Raw genomic sequence first — 22338 nt, 5'->3', positions numbered from 1 at the left:
GTCGGAGGTGATTTTAATTGCGGTGCAAAACTTTATTATAAATTCAATATACTCTCCAAAATCAACATTTCAAGTGACAAAAAATCTCCATTAGTATATCATAAATGATGCTGCAGCACCATCCCATCACTTGAGGTGAATGAAATGCCATGTGTCGACTGCAAGAACAAGAGGAATATGAGTTTAACGATATTTATTTCATATTTAAAGGCATATATACAAGAGTTGAAAAGAATAAAGCAAAGCCCATTACATGTAGGTACATATTAGGATTATTTACAGTGGGAGAGTTGTAGTTTTTTGGAGTTTGTGATAGTTTAGTAGCAAATTAAAGCATGCGGGTTGGGTTGGACTTTCGTGACCAATTTGTGTGCATTTTGTGGCTTAGGCGAGGATTGTTCGAATCGGGATAATGCGGGGAGACGCTGACAGCGGTTATAATTTTGATTTAACATAGTAAACCTTACCTGTGTCGAGCACTTCCTCAACCTGGCCACCCTCTGGCGCCTCGGCAAACAATTTGTCAGCTTCGTCTTTTGGGATGACGAATTCGGAATTGTGATTGGTAATGTTGGTGCTGCAAACAAAAATAAAATCGGTCATTATCGGGAGATACCGTCATCGTGCACTCATAGATAGCACAAAACTCACCAAGAGATTGAGTGGTCGCCCACACTGCTCTGGTGGATCAGAGTCTGCCAGAACTTGTGGGTCTCGGCAATGATCGAAGTCGCGAAATCGGCATTCTTCGCATCTCCGTTGAAAGCAAACTGGTTCTCTGGCTTGCCATCGGGGATTTTGTAAATCTATCGGGTTGGGAGTACACCAGGTTAGTAAGAACAGGAAGATGTACCCGCTGATGGGTCCTACCTTGAACCACTCAACAGTGGCACGCAGCAAGCCTGGGAAGTACTGATCCACATCGGAAATATCGTTGACCTTCGAAGCCAGCGGATCGTTCACATCAATGGCGATGATTTTCCAGTCAGTTTCGCCCTCATCGATGAGAGCAATGGTGCCCAGGACCTTGACCTGCATGACATCGCCCCGCTTGGCCACGCGATAGCCAATTTCAATTACATCAATGGGATCGTTGTCACCCTTGCAGCCGGTCGAGGGCTCAATGTGGTCGGGGTTCTCCCAGGTCTGCGGCAGGGCACCGTAGTTCCAAATGTAGCCCTTGTGGGGGAAGCAGTTGGCCACAAAGCGCAGCTTGCCCTTCTTGATGTCCTGCTTAATGGGGTTCATTGGCGTCTTCAGGCTGATCTATATTGTTGGACACGCAATCGTTGAATTATGTCTAGCCAAGATTTGTCTTTGCTTACCTCCATCTTGGCGTTGGTCCAACGTGGAACCTCCACCACCATGTTGTAGATGGTCTTCTCCTCATTGGCGTACAATGGAATGTCGTGCATCGGTGAGATGACATTGCCGCATTTATTTTCTGTTAAAAGCAGAATAAATTATACCTATTAACAATGACCCACGGGACACGCAATCCTCCAAAGTTGATTGATAGTCCCTGTCTGAGGTGGCATCCAGACAAAGTTCACACCCATATCTTTGCGTAACAAATTTCATCATCCAATTTAATTTCCCCAAATTCTGATATGAGCGTATATCTATATGTATGCAAACTGATAAGTTTAAACAAAAACCGAATCTAGGTATTCCCCTTTTTCCGTGCAGCGGCGGCAGCGCTGCCAACAGCTCTTTACTGATAAAGCTATGCGTTAAATAACCAGAGTCCGGATTGACTTGTTACATAACGGCCTATATGTAGCTATGATTCTACATTATCCGTAGTTTATGAATGATCTTCTTTTCTCGCACAGATGTCCAGCGATGGCACCGTCTGGGAATCGCCGCCGGGTCACATTGACCGGCCATAGTTCACACACATAGAACACACTTTTCGTACTCACTGAAATAAAGGCTGTAGCTGGGCGAGTTCTTGGCTCCCTTCTCAGCGGTTTCGTACTTGGACATGTCGACTTTTAGCGTTGGCAGACTATTTAGTTGAATATTCCTTCGGGACACTGCACCAGTAGCTTTTGCTGACGTTTGGAGAATGTTGTGAAGGCGGCCGACCACTACACGTGAATTTCTTGTAAGTGCCAACATTTTTTACCATTGCAGCCCTGCACTTATCTTTAAAATATATACGAAAATATACCGTCTCATATAAAAAATATACCGTAAATATACTGACGAATTCAAGTTCTATTATACATATTCCTCGTTTTTTATATTCCGTGCAATATAACTAACTAAATAGAACATTTAGCCATTTAGCTAAAACGTATCGTTTATTCGACGCAACATCAAAATTGAGCAATATGGTTTCCAATCCTTGACGTAGAACAATCAACCAATTATAAGCCAAGGGGGTATTCCCATTTACAATAAAAAAAAATGAAAATTTAATAACTTTAGCGCAGTTCAGGTGAAAGATATAGTGTTTTTTTTTCTCAAGCTCAGAGAAAAGATGGCATGAATACAATCGTTAATATTTTCCGCCCTTTGAACATAGTTAATAGAGGGGGCTTAAGTGGGCTAAGTTCGGTTTTTCATCATACGAGGCGCTATATTGTTGTTGAGGAGCAAAAACAGCAATCGCCGTAGCAAGAAAACACGTCAAGTATTCAAAACAAACCGGCCAAGTAGAAAATTGAATCATTAATCGGATAAAACTATATGGGCAGGACTAAAAGATCTAGATAGCTAGTAATATTCCACGGAATATTAAAATTGAGGAATATAGAACTTGAATTCGTCAGTATATTTACGGTATATTTTTAAAATGAGACGGTATATTTTGATATATTTCTGAGTGTCGGTCGCATATTGTCGTCGTGTTTCCTCGTGTTGGGGAAAATATTAAATAAAAGTGTTTTTGTAGGTTTTCTTTGACGTAGTGTGCCTAAACTCAAGCTGTGGCGTGGTCCGCATCTGAAAAAACCTAAGTTCACATCCCATACGACACAGCTTTGCTTCTTTTCGGTTCGCAAATCGAAGACCTTGGCAACAAGTAAATTTCCCCTCTTTCCGACAAAATGCAAAACTTCAAGCAGAGAGGTACGAACAGGGGCAATCAGCGCCGACCAAGACCAAACCATGTTGGTGAAGCTGCTCCAGTTGTAAAGCCCGCAGAGGTTTTACCTCTGGACACAAGTAATGATGACAACGCCTGTGTGGTCTGTTTCAAGAACTTTGACATATACTCCATTGGTGATTGCGATCATCCTGTTTGCTATGAGTGCTCGACGCGAATGCGGGTGCTGTGCCAGCAAAACGAATGTCCGATTTGTCGGCATGTTCTGTCCAAGGTAATTCCGTCTTTCATTCACCATCTGCACCTGAAATAAACAATTTTTCCCTTAAAGGTTCTGTTTACACTGGAGAAGCTACCGTATCGGGAGCTGGAGGCAAATAGCCGCTCGGACTTCTACAGTAAAAAGTATCGCATTGGCTTCTGCACAGCCGAAATTCAGCAAAAGTTCTTTCAGCTGCTCGATCATCCTTGCCCAAAGTATGTACTTATTTTTGCTCAAGGTGATTACCCTCCTCTGACTCCTTTGCTGTTGCCCACGTAGGTGCGAGGCGCCTCCATATCGGACGTTTGCAGGACTTCGCAATCATGTGCGGAGCGAACACAACTTGCATTACTGCGATCTGTGTGTGGAAACTCTGAAGATATTCACCTTCGAGCGGCGATGCTACACCCAGAGCGAACTGAGCTTGCATAATAACAAGGGCGATCCAGACAATCGCTCCCACCGCGGGCATCCGCTGTGCGAGTACTGCAAGAAGCGATACGTGGACAGGGATGAGCTGTTCCGGCATTTGCGACGGGAGCACTACTTCTGTCACTTCTGCGACGCCGATGGCTGCAACGAGTTTTACAATGACTATAGCGATCTGGCTGACCATTTCCGGCAGGAGCACTTTCTCTGCGAGGAGGGGAAGTGCGCAACGGAGCAGTTCGTCGGAGCTTTTCGCAATGAGATTGAGTACAAGGCCCATGTGGCCAATATGCATGGCAAGTCGCTGAACAAGCAGCAAGCCAAGCAGACACGCACTCTACAGCTTGAGATTACACTTGGACCGCGCGGACGCAGCGGGCAGAATGAACAGGGCATAGCCAATATGAGATCGCGGTGAGTGGGGGCACAACCCGAAGGCTGTATATCTAAATGTTTTTGGTATTTTAGAAATGATGAAAACCACGACTATTTGGATGATTTTCCAACGTCGACATCACAGCGCGGGCATGCAGTCAGCATCGATGCTGGCAACGAGGAGCAGTTTCCAACGCTACGTGGCGCTGCCACAGGTCCCAGCGTATCGTTGGTAAGGCCCCCGCCGCCTTCGATGCGCAATCTCAGTGGCAGCTCTGGACTGGCACGGACAAAAGAGAACTTTCCAGCCCTTGGCGGGGGCATCAGTAGTGCTGTAGCAGCTAGTAGTAGCAGTCTAGCGGCCAGAGCTGCTCAGTCCCAACATCCGGTGGCAGCTGTCTTCAAGAAGTCGGCGAACGCTGTCTCTGGTGCCAATCGATCTGTTCCGGCCAATAACGGAATGCTTTTGCATGTATCAAATCGTCCATCGGCGACAAAGAAGCCAGCGACTGCGCAATTCGATTTCCCCGCTCTGCCTCCCGGCAAAGGAAAGAAGAACATGCGCAATTTGGAAGAGGATATGCTGCCTAGTACCTCTACCGTGCCCATGACGAACCTTTCGGCCAAGCATCGCACTCTGGTCGATGACTATGTGTCGGTGGCCAATCCGAACACATATCACAAGCTCCAAATGGTTCAAAAAGAGGAATCCGAAGCTAAGGCACGAGCGGAGGCAATGAAAAAGAACGCTCCAAAGCTAACATCAGCCGAGTTTCCCACCCTCGGACCATGTGCCAGCACCAGCAGGGCGGCCGCCTCAAGGCCAAGCAACGGATCGGCTGCTTCCTTAAATTGGTCCAAACCCACATCGGAGAAAAAACAGCGGGAGCTAGAGAATCGCAAGGCGAAGGTTGCACCTCCACCAGTGCTGCCGATCCCCAAGAGCGTTCCAAAGGCCAGCAACAACAACCAAGAGCAGCAGGCAAACAAAAAGGATAAAAAACCAAAGGATAAGAAGAACAATCAGGAGAACCAATCAAAGGGCGGCCAACCTAAGCAGAAGGAGAAGAATAATAATAGCGAACAAAAGCCAACACCCAATGGCACTGCATCGACTCCGGCGCGTACTCCACCTGGACTCGGTGCTGGACCACCACTCAAGCCGCCGCCTGGATTTATCTCAAATGTTAAAGTTAACTCGGTGGCCAAGTTACCCAATAACCTGACATTCACCAGTTCGCTGGGCGAGTCCTATGACATTGTACCAATGTCATATTCCTATACCGATCCACCAGATACCACAGCCAGGAATCAGGTAAACCCATACATATTACACATATAAATGGCTATATCTTCTAATTTTACTTTGCATCTTTAGAATCTGGTCGACAAGTTCAGAGAGATACTTAAGACGCCAGAGGCACTGAACGAATTTAGATCGTTGTCTTTCAAGTTTCGGGATGGCTCCTGCAATGGTCAAGCGTACTATGAGCACTGCCAGTGTGCAATGCTGGATTCATTTCACGCCCTGTTTCCGGAACTCCTTGTGATGCTGCCCGACATAAGCAAGCAACAAGTAACCGCCTTAAATTATGAAACCGTCTAACTGGAATGTGATCCTCTATCTTCTCGTACTTTTGCAGGAGCTCTATTTGGTGTACAAGCAGAATTTGAGACAAATATCACCCGCCCAGCGCAAATCTCTACCCAGCCTAGAAGTGTGCGCCGTATGCAAGCAAGTCCTTTTGGCTGGCGATATGGGTATCCATCGGAAGGCGCATGAGTTATCGCAGAACTTTCCCAAGCTAGGAAGCACATCCCCGAATCTACAACGTAACTAAGAGTAAACAGCAGAGGACAACAAAAGCTTTATCCTGTATATTTTTTATGTATATATTTGAATGGATCATCCACTCGACACGCCCCTGAATATGTTGTATATGAAAATCAAAATTTAAAGATAGTCCTTCTATGATTTGGAACAATAAGTGGACTGTTTATGTGACGTTGTAAACGTTTCATAACCCAAAGTCCTGGCAGTAATTGCGTTTTTAAATTTTAACTAGTGAGCTTGTGTGTCTGAAATACCCCCAACCGAATACAGTGCAAATCAATAAAGTCGTAATGGTAATCAGCCCACAGAAATTAGTGTGTCAACCAACATAGGGTCGGATCCTAATCAAATGGTAACAAATGGGAAGGGAACTTGGTGATAAGCTTATCATTTAATCAATATTTGCCATTTACATTCCCTGCCTTTGCAAAATATTGATAGGATAATGAAAGACGTATAATGATAGTCAAACATTTCTATTTTATTTTATCCAATTTAGTGATTATATCAAAAGAAGAAGAGTAGGGAAAACCATTTTGAATTTCGATTGTTACCGCGCTACGACGCGCTAGACCATTTTCCTTCAACATTCGGCGTACGCGTTAAGCCATTTTAACAAAATGGAGCGGCGCGAGGATGCACTTCGGCAGGTTTCTGGATATTTTATTTGTTTTATAGGGAAATAAATTACAAAATTGGTTGGTTTCAGGCCATCGATGATAATGGCAAGGAAACGGATCGTTGGCAGACATACAAAACCGATAATGAGACCGCCATTCGAAATTTGGAACTGTTCGCCAAGAACCTCAGCGTGGAGGTTATGGTGCCCATTGGCAGGAAAGCTCTGATGCCGGGCCAGCTCATACACACAAATGAGCTACTGGTGAGCCACAACGAAGGATACTTCTCGGCATGTTCGGCGCATAAGGCTAAGGAAATATGCCAACATCGCCTTAGGCTGGCGGAGGAACGCTTGAAAAAACTTGAGACCGAAGCTAACCTGTGGCAGTAAGTTGATCTAATAATTGCACTTGGCAGAGCTCAATGCTTACGATCGTATTTCAGAAACAAATTGAACGCGCCAGTGACGGAGGGCGCTATGGCGGAAGCTGGGCAAGTGGAAATCATTGAAGCCTACAATGAGGAAGCTGAAATCAAGTGGAAGGAGCAACACAAAGAAAATACGCGCAGGATGAAACAAGCGGAGCGCAAGGAACGTGAAGCAAAACTCAATATGTGCGAAGATAAGTTACAAAAATTGGATGAACTCGACATAATAGAAGAACTGGGTCTGGACCCTGACAGTGTAGATCCCGAGATGCTCGAAGAGCTGCTGACAAAGATTGGAGACAAACCAGCTGAAAGGAAAGCCACGGAAGAGGAGCCCATTAATTTAAAACTTACTGAGGAGGAGGAATCCCAAATTCGGAACACAGACCAACAACTGGTGCATCAATTAATGTATGGTGAAATAAGTCAAAGTTCGTCGAAAAAACGTGTAGCAAGAGCTCCAAATAAAAGTGATAACGACACCCAGAGTGTGAATAATGGCAAAGTTAATGGCCAAGAAGAGATCCAGACTGTTGATGATAAAGCTGATGTCCAAGAAAAAAAGGCGCAAACTATTACGGAAAATGTATCCTTGTTGCCCAGTGTAGAACGTGAAGACGAAAGAGAAAGTGTGGAAGATGAACCTGTCGACCAGGAAGAGGAGGTGTATACCATTCGAAATCAGATATCGCTGTTGCCCAGTGAAGAACGTGAACCATTCCTGAGGTCCCAGCTGGAGGTTCTAAAGGCGAAAATGCGTAAAATACAAAGAGTTAAATTTATAAGCGAAGAGCTGACTCGTTTAATGAATGTGGTTGTCACGCTGGAAGATGACCTCCAGGAGTTGATGTTTGAGAACGATCTGGTGGAAGCTAGCGACGATGAGGAGGCTTCCATTGAGGAAGCGCCTGACGTGGCTCCTAAAGTGGACCCTAAAAAGCGGCGCATTTCCTTTGCTTTGTCAGAGGAGAAGCTTGAATTCCATACCCACGAACCCGTTGCCGAAATGGTGCCAAAGGCAAAGCAGCGGGCCCGTGAAGTTATAAAGCTTGATGAACCAGCGATTCAGACATTTGCTGCAGTGCATCAAGAGAAAGTAAGCAACAAGAGCTCGGAGATATTGCAAAAGGTTCAGCAGAACGTTGATTATGTCCAGGAGAATCAGAGTGCCCAAGATTTTGATTTGCTTAACCGAATACTTGAGGAATCAACTGGACGCATCAACACATTACACATCAGCTTCAAACATTCCGATGCGGTGCCTGCTGCGATGCGTGAATGCCTCGAAGGAACGCCTGGGACGCCGGCAGATTTCTACGTGCAGTATGAAAATGCGTTGGCTAAGGCACAGCCCACTTTTCCCATATACGTGAACGGTTTCGAAGGCGAGCACGAACTGAAAGTGCCCATACTGAATGAAACTGCGCGCGAGGGGGCCTACGAGGATCCTCGAGCTCAGGTAAGGCATATCCATAAGCCAGTTAATAACAAATCGATAACCACTTTGTTTTGCAGTTTTCCAAGCCAGATAAGAGTGCTACCGAAGCCGTTGATGAACCGTTATCGAAGTCAATTCTGAGAAACAAGTCTGCTGTTGAGCGCGAGTCCCACATAGGCACAAAACAGACGAAGAAGGCAAAGAAGGGCAAAGTCAACAGGCCAAAGAAGGAGCGCACCCTGGACGATGATCTGCGTGATATGAGTGCCTATCAGAAGGTGATGCACGACCTGGTGGAGACTAAGGAACCAACTGCGCCTGACCCCCTGCCCAAGGAAAATTTCATAGACGCGCATACCCCCAAGAAGCGAGTCAGCCGCTTCAAGCAGCAGCGTTCGTCGCTCCGCAAAACGTAGCAAAATAGTTGGAGTTTCTTCAATTTACTTTCTATGTATATTTGTTCAAGTTTAATGTGGTGATCTATTACAAACACAACGACAAACAATAAACAACTACTGGTGTGGTGTACATAAATTATTAAATTAAACACTAGACGCTAGCTAGTCCGTTTCAACGGAATTTATTTTTAAAACATTTACAGTAGATATCAATTTACATTAGATTAGATTTAAGTCGTGAGATGTTTTTGATTACAATTTCAATGTATGACGATGTGGGCGGGTCGGGGGTCTGGAGTGTGATTGGGGAGAGTACTCAGCGAAAGCTGATCTGTGCGCGATCGCTTAAAAGTATTTAAAGTTAACTACTAATACATACATAAAGTACAGATCTTATACATAGGTGCCGTACCTAGATACATCTACATCAATATGTAACTGATAACTGTTTCAATTGCTTTATTTTTGTTTTTTTGTGTTAAGTTGTGTGGGTTGGGTTCCGCCTTCGAAAGCCTCGCAGACATTCTAAATGTCAAAGTCATCGTCAAATAGTTAATCTTCCAGCCCCAGAAACTCCCGCTCCAGAGCGGCTCCCATCATATTCCATTCGCCATCGTCCTCATCCTCTTGATTGTTTTCACTGTTCGAGTCCGAACCAATTTCCAAATCTGACGGCAGCTCCTCCCCTGAAAGAAGCCAAATTGAAGTTAAGGAATTGATAAATTATTGGTAAATTTTAATTATTTGAGAGCCAACCTCGTCGGAATTTAGCGCTTGGAATCTCATCGTCATCGTCCTCTTCGTCTTCGTTATTGTCATCGCGCTCGCGATCATCCTCCTCAAAGTTAGCTAGAGTCGGCGCTCCCATCATCACATCTCCAGTGCGCATAAAGAAATCGTGGGCCCGATTCGAATTCTCGTCCTCACGCTTACGTTTCAGCAGTTTCTTGTCCATGGGTGGATTTTCTAAGGTTCAATATAATAGTCGCAAATAAATATAAAAGTTCTGATAGAATATTTTGGAGTGGGGCCTTACCAAAGTTGACGGGTCCTTCGTCACTGGACGAATCAGACTCGAAGAACGTATCGTAGTCTTTATTCATGTCCGCAATCTCGGCATTTGATAATACCAGCAACGGATTTAGGGTTTCCCGAAAGTTTCCACTCTGCTCCTCCTGTTGCTTGCTGCTCGACGGGGATATCTCCGATCTCTCGCTGTAGTTGACCACATGTTCGGGACTGTGGCAATGGGCGGGCGGCTGTCGGCCTTTATTGCGGACTTTGCGATCCAATGGAAACAGCTTCTCCTCTACATGTTCCCAACGCTCGGCACAGGTCCACAGCCAATTGGCATTGACCACTCTGATGTTGACCTCCTTCTTGGCGGCATTTACCTTGTAGGTGCCGGCATTAACGGCCACCAGATGTGTGCTTTCCTTGCTGATGTTCGGCTGAACTTCGGCCCCCAGGCTCTTGGCTATGAAGTAGGCACGAGACTGCTCCAGTCTCATTTGCGTTGGCACTAAGCCAGAAAACACAAGATTCTTTCCGCGCAGCACTTCACATCGAATTTTAGGCACAATAATCTTCAAGTCTGGTATCTCCATGGTCTCGTCGTAGATCGCATAAAAGCGCTTGTGTATATTGCGCAGTATTACCTCCAAATAGAGTAAGTAGTCATCCGGGTCCTCAATCTCAATTAGTTTTCCTTCGTCGTGGTTGACTTTGACGATTGGACTTGTTGAAGTGGTGGCCGCATCTTCTACGCTAATTTGGTTCTCCTTATCCGTTAGACTAGTAGACGACTCCACCAGGTCATTCGTTTCGTTCGCTTCGGCTGAAGCCTTTGAGTCAATTTCCGTGTTGCCATCAACTTTAGGCACACTTGTGCTATCCTTGGAATTTTCAGATACCACATCGTCTACCACTATGTCTTCGCTATCGCTGGCTGGCTTTTGTGGATCAGGCGTGCCAGATGAACTATTATCTATAAGCGTATCTATTTCCGTATCCGCCTTCCCGTTGAGCTTGTCCGACAACTCCTTTGATTCTGTGATAATTGTGGTGTTGGTCACTTCTGCATCTTTTGCGTCGCTTTCCTGCTCTACTACGTCAACGGATTCTTCATTTCCATCCTCATCTTTGCTTGTGCTTGATACAGTATTATCGCCTTTATCGGGGTCTTCAGTTTTTATTTCGCTCTCCACATCTGCCTTATCTTTTTCTTCTTCTTTTTCAGTCATATCTGCAAGAAATAAATCCTATAATCATGTTTGCTGATGATTTGGATCCGGAACTAACCTTTGAAGTCGACTCCTTCTCCATCCAACTCGTGCTTGGACAGTCCCGGCGGAGCATTGATGTCGCCGGTGTGCTGGAAGAAATGGTAAGGCTTGACTTGGATCAAATTAGACGCCATGTTCCAGACATCCTCTCGATCGTCAATGATGCACACCATCGAATCACCATTCGGAAATAAAGCCCTGCAAATTGTCCATTAAATTATTGCCCATAAAACATATTCAGGGGCTTCCACTCACTTTAAGTTGTCCGTCTTGCTGGTGGCATTGAAGCATTCATCGCGGGACAGTATGCGGTGCGAGAAGAACTTGCCGTCCGGGTCGAGCAGTTGAGCAATCATGTGTGCATAGTTCCGGGCGCCGAATGTGCAGATGTGTAGCTCGTACAGCTGGGACATGCGCTCCAAGAACTCGGCTGTGCCAGGGCGCAGTCGCGTGTGGTACCAAGGCGACTGCGGGCCATATAGCTGGAAGTGATAGATACCCTTGATATTCTCCGGTACGGTGTCGTTGGTGGTATGGATGACCGTCTGGTCGAGATCAACGAGAAGCACCAACTTGCGGTCAGCAAGAAGTCGGCGTGTGTCGTCATGGCCAAGCTTCTGGGCCAGTTTTTGGGTGACTTTGAGGTCAGGCATGGTGTGCACCATCGGCACCGAGGCCTCAGAGGTTTGGCCCTTTCGGAGAGGGAAAATTATGAAATTAGTTCATGTTACTCAACTGGGAACGTTCAAATTTTGACACTTACATTGTCATCCTTTCGCAAATCGGCTCCGCAGTCCGCGCACATATCCTTGATGACGGTTGTGTGTATGCATTCGGACAACTCCAGAATCGCATCCCTGCAAAAGCAAATAAAAACAAAACCATGCTCAAAATGTGTGTATACCCCCATCTGAGCGACGTTGTGCATAATTGCATTCCACCCACAACCCAAACCCCAACCCCACACCAATAAAAACAACAGCAAAGCCCCAACAGAGTTGGGAAAACTCACCCCTTCACTATCATTTCGCCGTCTTTACGAAGCCGCTTTTTGACAACTCCGGCCCGATTTGATTTGTATTTTTGGACTGTCATGTTGCCGGCCTTTGAAGGCTTGCCGTCGTCCCCAACTTCCTGGTACAGAAACAGGATTTGTGCGGCCGACACGAATTGCCCTTCGCGTACGCGCCATTTATTGATTCGTATGCGTGTCTCTGTATCACTGAGTGCTGCATTTACAACAATGCCGTTCGCGCTTCCGCCGCCGCCGCCGATACCGCCACCGCCGCCTCCATCATCACCATCCTTGCTGCTATTGCCTGCAATCCGGCTGGAATGCGCAGTTTCTTCCTGGCCAAGCTTCTCCATCTTGTATTTACAATATTTTTAATACAAATATAATCAAGATTGTTCAAATCTCTGTGCCATTCTCTGTGAATACGTCGACATAAATTGACATTCACTGGGAATCAGCTGATCAAAGGTGGCGCTGCATCCCTGGCATGCAAACGGCGCTAAAATTATTCACGTTCTCAGAAAACTGCTTCGGCTTGTGTTTTTGTTTGTTGTTAGGAAAATAGCGTGCAAAATGAGTGAAACAAACTCTAAGGAGGATCTGAAACGGAGCGCCCCAGCGGAGGAAGATGAACAAAATGCTGAACCTGCAGGAGAAAACGATGCCGATGGTGAAGATTCAACCTGGATTGGGCCAATGCCTTCGGAACAAAGTGCTGTGCCCGCCAAGAAAAAGAAGGGTAAATAATCAATGTTCTGTCAATTGTTTGATTGCTTCTCAATGAAATGGTTATGCTTTGTGCAGTGCTGCCGTATGAACACATCTTCCTGGAGAACCTGCCAAACGCCGAGAGCTATGAACGGAGTTACATGCATAGAGACGTGATTTCGCATTTGGTGTGCACGAAAACGGATTTTGTGGTTACCGCCAGCTTGGATGGGCACATCAAGTTCTGGAAGAAAGGAGAGCTGGGCATTGAGTTCGTCAAGCACTTTAGAAGTCATTTGGGTAGGTGGACAAGTAGTTTCTTTTGACATTCATGTTCACAGCGTACGGATATTTATAGTTCCAATCAAGTCGTTGTCTGCAAATGCCAGTGGCACATTGCTCTGCTCGGCGGCGACCGATCAAACAGCCAAGGTCTTTGATGTGGTGAACTTTGACATGATAAATATAATCCGCCTAGGCTACACTCCCCAATGTACCGAGTGGATAAGCGCTCCAGGAGATGCCGTCCAAGGACTGGCCATGTAAGCTGGTTCATTGAGAGCTGAAATGCTCAATGGAGTAACTTCAATGATTATTTTATATACAGCACGGATGCGGAAAGCAACTTTATACACATTTACGATGGACAGAGCGGGGGTCAAGTTCTGCACACCTTGGAGAAGATGCACGCGGCCCCTGTGGTCGCCATGTGCTTTAATGTGGCCATGGAGACGGTTATATCGGTTGATCGTAAAGGTATATTGGAGTACTGGCAAACCCCAAAGTATGATTACAGATTTCCCCAGCGCCTGGTGAATTTCGACTCCAAACTGGACACAAGCCTCTTTGAGTTTGCCAAACAGAAGACCCAAGTAACTGGAATAGCAGCTTCGCCGGACGGCAAGCGTTTCGCCGCCATTTCCACTGATCGCAAGGTTCGCGTATTTCAGTTTAATACAGGAAAGATGATAAGAGTATTTGACGAAGCGCTCTCCACGTATACGCAACTACAGCAGACGCCGCACGCATTGCCGAATATGGAGTTTGGTAGAAGGTAAATGATATAATTTTTGATTTAAATATTAACATTAATGGAGGGTTTTTTAGAATGGCCGCCGAACGCGATCTGGAGAAGACGGCGCAAAATACAACACTTAACATTCTTTTCGATAGCACTGGCAACTTTTTGCTCTATCCAACCATGCTGGGCATAAAAGTGATCAATGTGGTAACAAATCGGTGCGTAACCATTCTGGGCAAGACGGACAACATACGGCCCCTGCAGGTGGCCTTGTTCCAAGGCAGGGTGAAGAGGCAGAAGGCCGCAATAACGCTCGAACAAGAGGCGAGCGAAAACCCAGCGTTGCACAACTATTTTAATGATCCAACAGCTTTTTGCACAGGTTACAAGTTAGTTTCAATGTTCGTCACAGACTGTCCGATTTACTTATACGTGTCTCAATCGTTTCTAGGAAAAACCGCTTTTACTTGTACAGTCGAAGGTTGCCCTCGGATCTGCAGGATGTTGACCGTGATATATTCAATGAGAAGCCATCGAAAGAAGACATTATTGCAGTGCCCGAGGCCACAGGTATTCACATATTTCTCTTCTATTTAGTTAAGTGTTCACTAACAACTTTATTTTTTCCCTAACGCAAACACTTTTTCAAGACGAAGGTTATACTTACTCATATGTATGCCCATTCAAGATATATATTCATTCAAACTGCTTAATCATTTTAGTCGTGCAACGTATATATGAGAACGTGGTGCTACACACCACCAAAGGAGACGTACATATAAAGCTATTCTTTAAAGAAGTACCGAAGACAATCGAGAATTTCTGTGTTCATGCGAAAAATGGGTAAGATCTAACATATACTCAGTCTTTACTTTCCTTTTACACGGTCTGCATTATCCAGGTATTACAACGGGCATATATTCCATCGTGTTATCAAGGGATTCATGGTCCAAACGGGTGATCCCACGGGAACTGGAACTGGCGGTAAGTCAATCTGGGGTCACGATTTCAAGGATGAGTTCGTACCTAGTCTGAAGCATGATCGTCCGTATACGGTTAGTATGGCAAACGCTGGCCCCAATACAAATGGTAGCCAATTCTTTATAACAGTTCTGCCTACTGTAAGTATTTCAATATTTTGCCCAACTAGTTGACACTTTTTAAACCATAATTCTTTGTAGCCTTGGCTGGACAATAAGCATACTGTTTTTGGTCGGGTGTACCGAGGCATGGAAGTCGTTCTTAATATTTGCAACACAAAAGCGAATCCCAAAACGGACAAACCCTACGATGATATCAAAATAATATCAATACATTTAAGTAATTAGGCAAATTTTTAAATAATAAATGTGTGCTTTTGTCCCTCAAAATATTCTCAAATTCAAACACAAGATTTATAATTTTCTAATATTCAAATAGCGTTGTAATCCTACATCTTCGAATCCCTCTCACTTCCTACATCCCTCTCACTAAAGATATCATTTTAGTTTGTCTAAAAAGACGAAGTTATTATATATACAATTGGATCCTATTCAACATCTGTTTTTTCAGCTCGTCAGTTAGCAAAGTCTAGTGTCATACGCCCAGATACTAATAATGTACTTGAATATGTCTGAAGAATATAAATTTGAGAAAAGGTCTGTATACATTACGAAATTATTTAATTATCGAAATAGGGTATACAAAGGCCTATACACGAATCTTGTCTTTAAATACCAGCAACATTGCGACTGTTTTTTTTTGTTGAACTTGTTTGTTTAAACCTTAATTTAGGCAAAATACAATGAAAGCAAGGACTAAAAACTAGCCAGTTAGCTAGAAAATTGATTAATCAATGGCCTAAAATTACGTGGGCAAAACTTAAGGTTTTAGTTAGCCAGAATTTTTCAACGGAATCTCAGAATTGAACAATATGGCTTTTAATCCTTGACGGAGAACGATTATATTATTATAGGCCAAGGGAGTATTTCAATTTTGCACCGAAAATAATGAAAATTGACTAATTTTAGCGCAGTTCAGTTGAAAGATATAGTGTTTTTTTAAGTTCAGAGGAAAGATGGTATGGTTCTACAAGAAGAATTTGCAATCGTTAATATTTTTCGCCATATACCTCAAGTAGTTGGACCATTTAAAGATAGGGGGCTTAAGTGGGCTAAGATCGGTTTTTCATCATAACCTGTTGTTGTTGAGGAACCAAAATTGAGGCAAAAACAATCAAAGAAATCGCTGCAGCAGGAAAACACGTCAAGTATTTAAAACAAGCTAGTAAAGTAGACAATTGATTCATTAATCGGATAAAAATATGTGGGTGTAGCTGATGGTTCTGTCAAGCTGGTAATATTCCACGGAAGATCAAACACGAGGAATATGTAAAATATAACTTGAGTTCGTCAGTATATTACGGTATATTTTTTAAATGAGATGGTATGTTTCGGTATATTTGTGGGACTCGGAAAGGCCACACTGACCAGCTGTTTTTGCATTGTTTTATTATTCCTTTTGTTCGTAAAAAACTTTATTAACATATAAAAGTAATACAATTAGATAGCGCTATTGAAATATTATTACTGACTCCTGTTGTGGTGTTTTTTATACTATAAGATCAAAGTGAAACGAATACTATTAGTTAAGGTAAATAGATTTGTATTCTTTTTGTGAATGATGCGGGTCAGCAGCTATAAAATTGTTTATGGCCGAAGAGAAAATAAAGAAAATGCAAGTTTTCGATTATTGATAATCTATAAACTGCAATGAATACGTACAAGAATAGTTCTGAGTTCTGCTTCCGATTGCGAGCCTGGTTTGTGGCTCAAGTTTACTAACGTACATATGTATACATATAAGAACATAGTAAATATATTTGTAATTCGGTATAACCCGTATTATGTGGAGACTAATTCAATTCTTATCGGCGTAAACCTAATTGACTATTCATTTGCCTTTGAGTTAGTCATACATGAGCTCCTCTATAGGGGAGCTCGTTAGCTCTTTAGAGCTAACCTCCTTTCCCTTTGTTCTGATTTCTTACTATCAATCAAAGATAAACACAATGTGGGAGTTTTTAATTGATAACCAATATTCTGGTGTCGTTTTAGCGGATAATAAAGATGAGCTAAGTTTAGTGACAATCAACTGCCATGCCTCAAAGTGATTCAGTGGATGCCCGAAACGCTGCTCAGTTCATTTTGTCGAATGCGCGACAGGGGAATAATGCCTATCACATGCAATATGATATGTGTAAGTACAGCTACAGCAAGTACATATTCCATACTTTGCTGGGTTAACTCGGTCGCATTTTAACTTCAGCGCGAGCACATTCTATCAACTTGATAACCGAGGACTTTCTTGCCGGTTACATGCAAGATGGACGAATGTCTGTGGTGCGACGCTTCTTCTGCCTCTTCGTTACATTCGACCTGGTGTTTGTGTCACTGCTGTGGCTCATTTGCATAGTGGTATGTCATTGATTGTGTTAAGCAAACGCGGTGACAGCAACGTTAAGCTTTGATTTATTTCGATTTTCAGATTGATGGCGATAATATATTCCAGGCGTTCCACAAGCAAATTGTGGAGTACACAATCTATACTTCGCTTTTCGATGTGGTTGCCATAGCGCTCTGTCGATTCATAGTCCTAATCTTTTTCTATGCCATGATGTACATCAATCATTGGTCCATTATAGCAGTATGTTCATATCTATGGAGATTGGTGTTCTGATACTGATAAGAGAATCCTTCCTTGCAGCTTTCAACGAGTTGTTCGTGCTTGTTCCTCATCTCCAAGGTTTTTGTTTTCAATGTAAGATATGCCATACTGCACACCCAAAGGGAATTTTTAAACAAGCATGACCTTTATTTTGCCCACAGTGGCTGCAAGCCAAGCAACAAGTTTTCGAAGTCATCCTCATAATCACATCATTTATACTGGCCTGGGGCGAAGCCTGGTTCCTTGACTGTCGGGTCATACCGCAGGAACGACATGCCCAGCACTATTTTAGGTGTAAGTGCTGTTCGGCTCCCTTCTTCCTTCAAGGTGTTAATTATTGCTATTCTATTGTAGCCCATATTTCGAATGATCGTACACCTTTGGTACAGCCGTCAATCTTGATTGAAAATGAGCGACCGCCACAGAGTGTGACTGATTTTTATTCACCGCTGGACACCGCTCGCCACTCTGACGAGGAAGATGAAGAGGTAAGCTATTCATGTATGCGCATTCTAAAAAAAGTTTTGAATAAAACATAGTTCGCCTGGCGACTATAAAAGATTCTGACCGATTCATTTTGACGGTACTAAAAACACTGTTTCAATGTTTTCGGTAGTTGTATGGCCACAAATAGCAATTGTTCTTCCTGTCAACTAACTTGCCCCTGTTTGGTACCGTTTCAGGATGAGGAGTATCACCAAATGGCCTTGGATTGCCTGCGCAAAGCCTATCAGATCATTGAGTCCAGTGACTGGAAGGTGGAGAAAGTAACCCACAAGGGCGACACCATTCACAGCATGCAGCGGGAAAAGACAGGAAAAATATACAAACTGACGGTGCGTTAGACTCCGCTTTCTCTGACAGATGTGTTAACAGGAATTTTTTTCCTTTTGCAGGCCCGCATCAAATATCCCGCCAAGGCTCTCATGGAAACTCTATTCTACCGCATTGAGGACTGTCCAAAATGGAATCCGGCCCTACTAGAATCCAAAATAGTGCGCGTAAGTGCATGAACAAGTCTCCAGAGAATATCTCTAATCATATACAACATATTTTTCACTCAACAGAAAATAAATTCTTACACGGACATTACATACCAGGTGTCCACCGGAGGTGGTGGTGGGATGGTAAAGAGTCGCGACTTTGTCAACTTGCGGTCGTGTCGTCTGTTTTACAATGGCCAAATCTGCGACGACGATGATGTGGCAAAGTTGAGCAGCGACGATGACGATGACGACAACAGCACCCTGAACCGCTCCTGCGAGGGCAGTGTCAGCACCATATCTGATGGCGACTCACAAACGCCCCTGCCCGGCAGTGTATCCAGTTGTCGGGCAAAGTTTCCCAACGCATCTGTAGGTCCCTCAACGCCCTTCAATACACTGGGCAACAGTCTGGGCGCAAAGAGTTTGGGGCCAGTTGTAAATTTTGATGAAGACCCACCGCCGTTGGACGAAGATGAGTTTTCAGATGCCAAAGAAAAATTGGATGGCGAGGCAGATAAAGAGACCGTGACAAAGCCCAGCAGCGTTGGCAAGACCACGGATAAGGTTTGGATGAGCGCAGCGATTAGTGTGCAATACGCTGCCGTTCCGCCCACATCCAAATACACAAGGTGAGGCTGCACACAAAATGGAAACATTAGGTGATAAATTCATTCTCACAACTCAACGTCCAATTGCAGGGGCGAGAATATTGTCACCGGGTTTGCATTTCGGGAAATCGTTGGAAAATCGGACAGCTGCATCGTGGAATGGGTCCTGTGCCTGGACCTAAAGGGGTACATCCCTCGCTACGTTCTGGATGCAGTGAGTAGTCGTTAATATTAGTCATTGAATGCCGGCCATCTCACATGTTTTTCCTTTCAGGCACTCACCTCCTCCATGACTGACTACATAACGAATCTGCGCAAGCATGTAAACGAGCTGCGACAGCGGGGTCGTGGACGAGTGCCGCGGATAAACTAGACCCTCAAGTGGGAGCGTGCAACCGAAATGGGCGGAAGCCCATATTCAAACTGTATTCTAATTGTAATCTAACTGCATCTCACGAGTGTGCTTGCGTAGAGTGGCCAGCAAACGATCATCTGTAGGAATATTTCAATAATTATAGAGCAGGATCAAGTTCATTGCAGTATGTTTAATGATTATATGTATGTATCTATATGATAATGCGTAAGTTTTATGCATATGCACGGCTTATAAATGTAACATTTTACATGATTTTATGTCTCGGATTTCCCCATTTAGTCGCAGCTGCAGCCACAGCCGCAGCATCTGCCTGCCTGCTGCTGATATTGTATTAATCGTAGGCTTGAGATCACTTCTAGGAGGCGCAGTCGGAGGGCGTGGTCCTATTTGCTATCGTTCTGTGGAAACCACATGGGACACGCCTCCATGGCCACCTCGCATACGGCACTCATCTTGGCATTGTCATAGTCTACATGAAAATCAAGAGTCAAGTCATTTAATGATGCCAAGGAGCAGCACCGACACTTACCCAAGCCGTTGCGCTTGCCAAAAATGCTGCCATTGAAGGGTGGCTTCCTGTAGGCCGCCTCGCTGGAGCTTAGCAGAATGGCTGTCGCCAGGATGGTCACCAGCAGCAGAGTGAGTGTGAATCGGAGAGCCATTTTGAAGTCTTCAGTGAGCGTTGTGGGCAGTGTTTGACGATTGGTCCTGTTGTGAGTGCCTGAAGCGAGCGAATGATTCTGTGTCCAACCAAGCAGCGGTCACGGCTTTTATACTGACAAAAAGGTCCGGCTGGCCCAGGATGTGATTCCTTCCTAATTGAGTTACGGTGATAATTGAAACGGGATTGCTTGGGGACTTGTACCATAAAATTTAATTGCTGTTCATTTATATACATTGGTGTGTATTCTAGATAAAATCTCAAAACTACGTCTGGGCGTTCCACTCCAACACCTTGTTGAACTCTTTCTCCCCGCAGCCAATGGCCACCGACTGCTCCATGCAGCTGGTCTGCCGCTTCAGGTTGTCGATCATGTAAAGCTGCTTCTTGTAGGCATTCAAGAGGTCGCCTCGCTGCCGTTTCAGAGCCTTGATGCGGCTTTCCTTTGTCTTTAGTTCATTGCGGTGCGAGTCCAATTCGTCGCGTTGCTCCTCGCGTATCTTATTGAGGGCCTGGCGGGCGGACTCGGCTTCCTCCTGGGTGCGTGTCAGACGGTTCTCTAGATTCATGTTGCCCTGCTTCAGCACCTTGTTTTCGCGCTTGAGTTGCTCCAGCTCCCGCTGCTGGCTGGTGAACTCCTGCTGGCGCTCCTTCAGGCGCCTGTTGGCCTCTTCGCACTGCTGCTCGGCCCGCTGCACCTGCTCCGACAGGTGCTTGTTGGAGTGCAGGCTCTGATCCCGCTGACTCTCGGACTTGCGCATCCCCTCCAGGGCCTGGTCTAGCTTCTCCTTCTGGCGGTCCAGTTCACTTGCATGCTGGGCATGATCCTCCTCGAGTATGGCTACCTTTGCCTTCAGGAATCTGTGGAAGGTAAGGGTGAGTAGCTCTCTTTATAGCCCGTAAGCTGTCTCACTCACTTGATAAAGTTATCCTGGGTCAGCTGCTTCTTGGCCTGGCCATTGACCACAGTGGTGCTCTCCCGTCTCTTGGGGACCTCCATATCCATTGTGTCCGACTGTACGCTCACGTTGTCGAGCAGTATCATGTCCAGCGAGGTGCTATCACTGAAGTTGGGGTTCCGGTACTTCACGATCGTCGCCGTCTTGCTGCTCTGGCCCCGCGTGAACGTACTGAACTTGCTGTCGAAGCGGGCCGTCGTGGGCGAGGGAGTCCCCGTGGACTTACCCTTCTTCCAGTCCGACGTCTTCGAACTGCTCGGCAGAGTGGACGCGGGTGCCGGAGGCGGTGGCGAGTTCCTGGCTGATGGCGAGACAGATCCCGCTCCCATTGCCTTTGGCGCCAGCTTTGTCTGGGCACACTTCTTCTTCAGCAGCGTACTCGGCCCCTTCTGCCGGTGGAAGGTACCATTTCGCGTCCTGGTCAGCCCAGCTGTGAGGCCTGACGGTCCCTGCGCCGGGTAAATGACGTCGGCCATCCCGGCCGGGGTCAGGGTCAACAAGTTGAGCTCCTGGTTCATCTTGAAAAGTTCCTTTTCGCGTGACAATAACTCGGCCATTTGTGAATATTAGTCGTAGGACGCACTCAGTACTCAGCTCTGCCCTGTCCCTCGCTAATATTTCAAACAATTATACCGATAATTTTCACAAGATCTCGTACACATAGAATTTATCCCCGAAACTAGTATTCCTGGGCTCTCCCGTGGCTATATCGAATGAGTTGTCGCCCGATGATGATGTGATGTGTTCGCCCCGAAGTAAATAAATCTCCCTGCCGCCAACCCAAAACAGTGACAGTTACCCCTGGCTACTTCTGGGAATGGCATTGCGCCCGTCCCTCCTGCTACCGGTGCCTTGAGTCCATGACAATGGGAGTTGTTGGGGGTTGTTTTTCCCCGTTTGTTCGATGGTCCGACGTGGAGATTGTTGCCCCGGCGGACCTCCCCGCACGACAACTTCCACTTCCATGAACCATTGCCCGGGCTTTGATGAACTTAATCAACTTTTTGGCATTGAAGTGTGTGGGTGCCACAAATTCACAGAAAATATCAATCAATTTAAAGCGTGGGCGGAATCTTTCCATATGCTAATGTTCTTCAGAATTTGCATGATGTAATTCAACTATGAATAGATTTGTAAGAGCTCTGAAATAAAAGAATTGAACCGTGAATTTCC

General features: G+C 45.2%; 8 protein-coding genes and 2 long non-coding RNA genes across 12 annotated transcripts; 4 read left to right on the top strand and 6 right to left on the bottom strand.

Moving 5' to 3' along the window:
* Window position 1: 1 nt before the first annotated feature.
* Nurf-38 (Inorganic pyrophosphatase Nurf-38) lies at window positions 2-2122 on the bottom strand. Its single transcript, XM_002138895.4, has 6 exons — window positions 1926-2122; window positions 1326-1444; window positions 871-1266; window positions 652-806; window positions 468-577; window positions 2-158 (listed from the first exon to the last, which is right to left on the bottom strand). Exons 1-6 carry the CDS (start codon window positions 1987-1989, stop codon window positions 127-129), a joined length of 876 nt encoding a protein of 291 aa, XP_002138931.3. The 5' UTR covers window positions 1990-2122; the 3' UTR covers window positions 2-126.
* A 691-nt stretch (window positions 2123-2813) lies between these two features.
* On the top strand, window positions 2814-6266 carry LOC4805452 (E3 ubiquitin-protein ligase ZNF598). 2 transcript variants are annotated; one of them, XM_033379069.1, is made up of 6 exons: window positions 2814-3329; window positions 3387-3532; window positions 3597-4157; window positions 4215-5436; window positions 5500-5697; window positions 5765-6266. In XM_033379069.1, the coding sequence occupies exons 1-6, from the start codon at window positions 3057-3059 to the stop codon at window positions 5960-5962; spliced, it is 2598 nt and encodes an 865-aa protein (XP_033234960.1). In that variant the 5' UTR covers window positions 2814-3056; the 3' UTR covers window positions 5963-6266. The 2 variants fall into 2 exon arrangements, with proteins under 2 accessions (XP_033234960.1, XP_001361851.2); XM_001361814.5 differs by having other exon boundaries at window positions 2815-3329; window positions 3597-4160.
* A 225-nt stretch (window positions 6267-6491) lies between these two features.
* Window positions 6492-8977, top strand: uri (unconventional prefoldin RPB5 interactor). The gene is made up of 4 exons (XM_001361813.5): window positions 6492-6605; window positions 6665-6963; window positions 7021-8464; window positions 8521-8977. Exons 1-4 carry the CDS (start codon window positions 6576-6578, stop codon window positions 8857-8859), a joined length of 2112 nt encoding a protein of 703 aa, XP_001361850.5. The 5' UTR covers window positions 6492-6575; the 3' UTR covers window positions 8860-8977.
* Window positions 8978-9004: 27 nt separating this feature from the next.
* Window positions 9005-12593, bottom strand: Fcp1 (RNA polymerase II subunit A C-terminal domain phosphatase Fcp1). The gene is made up of 7 exons (XM_001361812.5): window positions 12139-12593; window positions 11890-11983; window positions 11382-11818; window positions 11143-11324; window positions 9878-11086; window positions 9598-9807; window positions 9005-9527 (listed from the first exon to the last, which is right to left on the bottom strand). Exons 1-7 carry the CDS (start codon window positions 12492-12494, stop codon window positions 9394-9396), a joined length of 2622 nt encoding a protein of 873 aa, XP_001361849.2. The 5' UTR covers window positions 12495-12593; the 3' UTR covers window positions 9005-9393.
* A 4-nt stretch (window positions 12594-12597) lies between these two features.
* Window positions 12598-15256, top strand: LOC4805449 (peptidylprolyl isomerase domain and WD repeat-containing protein 1). Of its 2 annotated transcripts, XM_015185170.2 has the most exons (10): window positions 12598-12880; window positions 12946-13149; window positions 13208-13391; window positions 13457-13903; window positions 13957-14259; window positions 14322-14440; window positions 14521-14526; window positions 14593-14713; window positions 14772-14991; window positions 15052-15256. In XM_015185170.2, the coding sequence occupies exons 1-10, from the start codon at window positions 12715-12717 to the stop codon at window positions 15196-15198; spliced, it is 1917 nt and encodes a 638-aa protein (XP_015040656.1). In that variant the 5' UTR covers window positions 12598-12714; the 3' UTR covers window positions 15199-15256. The 2 variants fall into 2 exon arrangements, with proteins under 2 accessions (XP_015040656.1, XP_001361848.2); XM_001361811.5 differs by lacking the exon at window positions 14521-14526 and having other exon boundaries at window positions 12599-12880.
* A 1088-nt stretch (window positions 15257-16344) lies between these two features.
* On the bottom strand, window positions 16345-16966 carry LOC117183783 (uncharacterized). Its single transcript, XR_004468956.1, has 2 exons — window positions 16633-16966; window positions 16345-16545 (listed from the first exon to the last, which is right to left on the bottom strand). It is a non-coding gene; the product is annotated as an uncharacterized lncRNA (long non-coding RNA).
* Window positions 16456-19797, top strand: Start1 (Steroidogenic acute regulatory protein-like). The gene is made up of 12 exons (XM_002138894.4): window positions 16456-16501; window positions 16966-17107; window positions 17177-17325; window positions 17396-17554; window positions 17615-17668; window positions 17737-17869; window positions 17930-18063; window positions 18259-18411; window positions 18472-18576; window positions 18643-19190; window positions 19260-19383; window positions 19444-19797. The coding sequence occupies exons 2-12, from the start codon at window positions 17008-17010 to the stop codon at window positions 19540-19542; spliced, it is 1758 nt and encodes a 585-aa protein (XP_002138930.1). The 5' UTR covers window positions 16456-16501; window positions 16966-17007; the 3' UTR covers window positions 19543-19797.
* LOC117183782 (uncharacterized) lies at window positions 17737-18263 on the bottom strand. Its single transcript, XR_004468955.1, has 2 exons — window positions 18144-18263; window positions 17737-18087 (listed from the first exon to the last, which is right to left on the bottom strand). It is a non-coding gene; the product is annotated as an uncharacterized lncRNA (long non-coding RNA).
* Window positions 19700-20325, bottom strand: SIFa (neuropeptide SIFamide). Its single transcript, XM_002138893.4, has 2 exons — window positions 20075-20325; window positions 19700-20014 (listed from the first exon to the last, which is right to left on the bottom strand). Exons 1-2 carry the CDS (start codon window positions 20205-20207, stop codon window positions 19929-19931), a joined length of 219 nt encoding a protein of 72 aa, XP_002138929.2. The 5' UTR covers window positions 20208-20325; the 3' UTR covers window positions 19700-19928.
* A 71-nt stretch (window positions 20326-20396) lies between these two features.
* On the bottom strand, window positions 20397-21908 carry LOC4805447 (testis-expressed protein 9). Its single transcript, XM_001361810.4, has 2 exons — window positions 21124-21908; window positions 20397-21067 (listed from the first exon to the last, which is right to left on the bottom strand). The coding sequence occupies exons 1-2, from the start codon at window positions 21720-21722 to the stop codon at window positions 20473-20475; spliced, it is 1194 nt and encodes a 397-aa protein (XP_001361847.2). The 5' UTR covers window positions 21723-21908; the 3' UTR covers window positions 20397-20472.
* Between the last annotated feature and the right edge of the window lie 430 nt (window positions 21909-22338).

The sequence above is a fragment of the Drosophila pseudoobscura genome, chromosome 3, assembly GCF_009870125.1.
Source record: "Drosophila pseudoobscura strain MV-25-SWS-2005 chromosome 3, UCI_Dpse_MV25, whole genome shotgun sequence".
Taxonomy (NCBI): domain Eukaryota; kingdom Metazoa; phylum Arthropoda; class Insecta; order Diptera; family Drosophilidae; genus Drosophila; species Drosophila pseudoobscura.
The sequence above is the reverse complement of the archived record's forward strand: the minus strand, read 5'-3'. Positions and strand labels throughout refer to the sequence as shown.

What these genes read in the sequence shown, in the direction of transcription:
- Nurf-38 (XM_002138895.4), bottom strand. Translation starts at nt 1,989, where the DNA reads ATGTCCAAGTACGAAACCGCTGAGAAGGGAGCCAAGAACTCGCCCAGC. An exon ending in CAGCTACAGCCTTTATTTCA is followed by an intron (nt 1,445 to 1,925) that starts GTGAGTACGAAA and finishes TGCTTTTAACAG; the next exon opens with AAAATAAATGCGGCAATGTC. An exon ending in CCACTGTTGAGTGGTTCAAG is followed by an intron (nt 807 to 870) that starts GTAGGACCCATC and finishes CCAACCCGATAG; the next exon opens with ATTTACAAAATCCCCGATGG.
- SIFa (XM_002138893.4), bottom strand. Translation starts at nt 20,207, where the DNA reads ATGGCTCTCCGATTCACACTCACTCTGCTGCTGGTGACCATCCTGGCG. An exon ending in TGGCAAGCGCAACGGCTTGG is followed by an intron (nt 20,015 to 20,074) that starts GTAAGTGTCGGT and finishes ATTTTCATGTAG; the next exon opens with ACTATGACAATGCCAAGATG.
- LOC4805449 (XM_015185170.2), top strand. Translation starts at nt 12,715, where the DNA reads ATGAGTGAAACAAACTCTAAGGAGGATCTGAAACGGAGCGCCCCAGCG. An exon ending in GCCCGCCAAGAAAAAGAAGG is followed by an intron (nt 12,881 to 12,945) that starts GTAAATAATCAA and finishes TGCTTTGTGCAG; the next exon opens with TGCTGCCGTATGAACACATC. An exon ending in GCCGTCCAAGGACTGGCCAT is followed by an intron (nt 13,392 to 13,456) that starts GTAAGCTGGTTC and finishes TTTTATATACAG; the next exon opens with CACGGATGCGGAAAGCAACT.
- Start1 (XM_002138894.4), top strand. Translation starts at nt 17,008, where the DNA reads ATGCCTCAAAGTGATTCAGTGGATGCCCGAAACGCTGCTCAGTTCATT. An exon ending in CTGACGAGGAAGATGAAGAG is followed by an intron (nt 18,064 to 18,258) that starts GTAAGCTATTCA and finishes GTACCGTTTCAG; the next exon opens with GATGAGGAGTATCACCAAAT. An exon ending in CTCGCTACGTTCTGGATGCA is followed by an intron (nt 19,384 to 19,443) that starts GTGAGTAGTCGT and finishes TTTTCCTTTCAG; the next exon opens with GCACTCACCTCCTCCATGAC.
- Fcp1 (XM_001361812.5), bottom strand. Translation starts at nt 12,494, where the DNA reads ATGGAGAAGCTTGGCCAGGAAGAAACTGCGCATTCCAGCCGGATTGCA. An exon ending in GGCGAAATGATAGTGAAGGG is followed by an intron (nt 11,984 to 12,138) that starts GTGAGTTTTCCC and finishes TTGCTTTTGCAG; the next exon opens with GGATGCGATTCTGGAGTTGT. An exon ending in ATTTGCGAAAGGATGACAAT is followed by an intron (nt 11,819 to 11,889) that starts GTAAGTGTCAAA and finishes CCTCTCCGAAAG; the next exon opens with GGCCAAACCTCTGAGGCCTC.
- LOC4805447 (XM_001361810.4), bottom strand. Translation starts at nt 21,722, where the DNA reads ATGGCCGAGTTATTGTCACGCGAAAAGGAACTTTTCAAGATGAACCAG. An exon ending in ACCCAGGATAACTTTATCAA is followed by an intron (nt 21,068 to 21,123) that starts GTGAGTGAGACA and finishes TACCTTCCACAG; the next exon opens with ATTCCTGAAGGCAAAGGTAG.
- uri (XM_001361813.5), top strand. Translation starts at nt 6,576, where the DNA reads ATGGAGCGGCGCGAGGATGCACTTCGGCAG. An exon ending in GCGAGGATGCACTTCGGCAG is followed by an intron (nt 6,606 to 6,664) that starts GTTTCTGGATAT and finishes GGTTGGTTTCAG; the next exon opens with GCCATCGATGATAATGGCAA. An exon ending in ACCGAAGCTAACCTGTGGCA is followed by an intron (nt 6,964 to 7,020) that starts GTAAGTTGATCT and finishes ATCGTATTTCAG; the next exon opens with AAACAAATTGAACGCGCCAG.
- LOC4805452 (XM_001361814.5), top strand. Translation starts at nt 3,057, where the DNA reads ATGCAAAACTTCAAGCAGAGAGGTACGAACAGGGGCAATCAGCGCCGA. An exon ending in CTCGATCATCCTTGCCCAAA is followed by an intron (nt 3,533 to 3,596) that starts GTATGTACTTAT and finishes TTGCCCACGTAG; the next exon opens with GTGCGAGGCGCCTCCATATC. An exon ending in ATACCACAGCCAGGAATCAG is followed by an intron (nt 5,437 to 5,499) that starts GTAAACCCATAC and finishes TTGCATCTTTAG; the next exon opens with AATCTGGTCGACAAGTTCAG.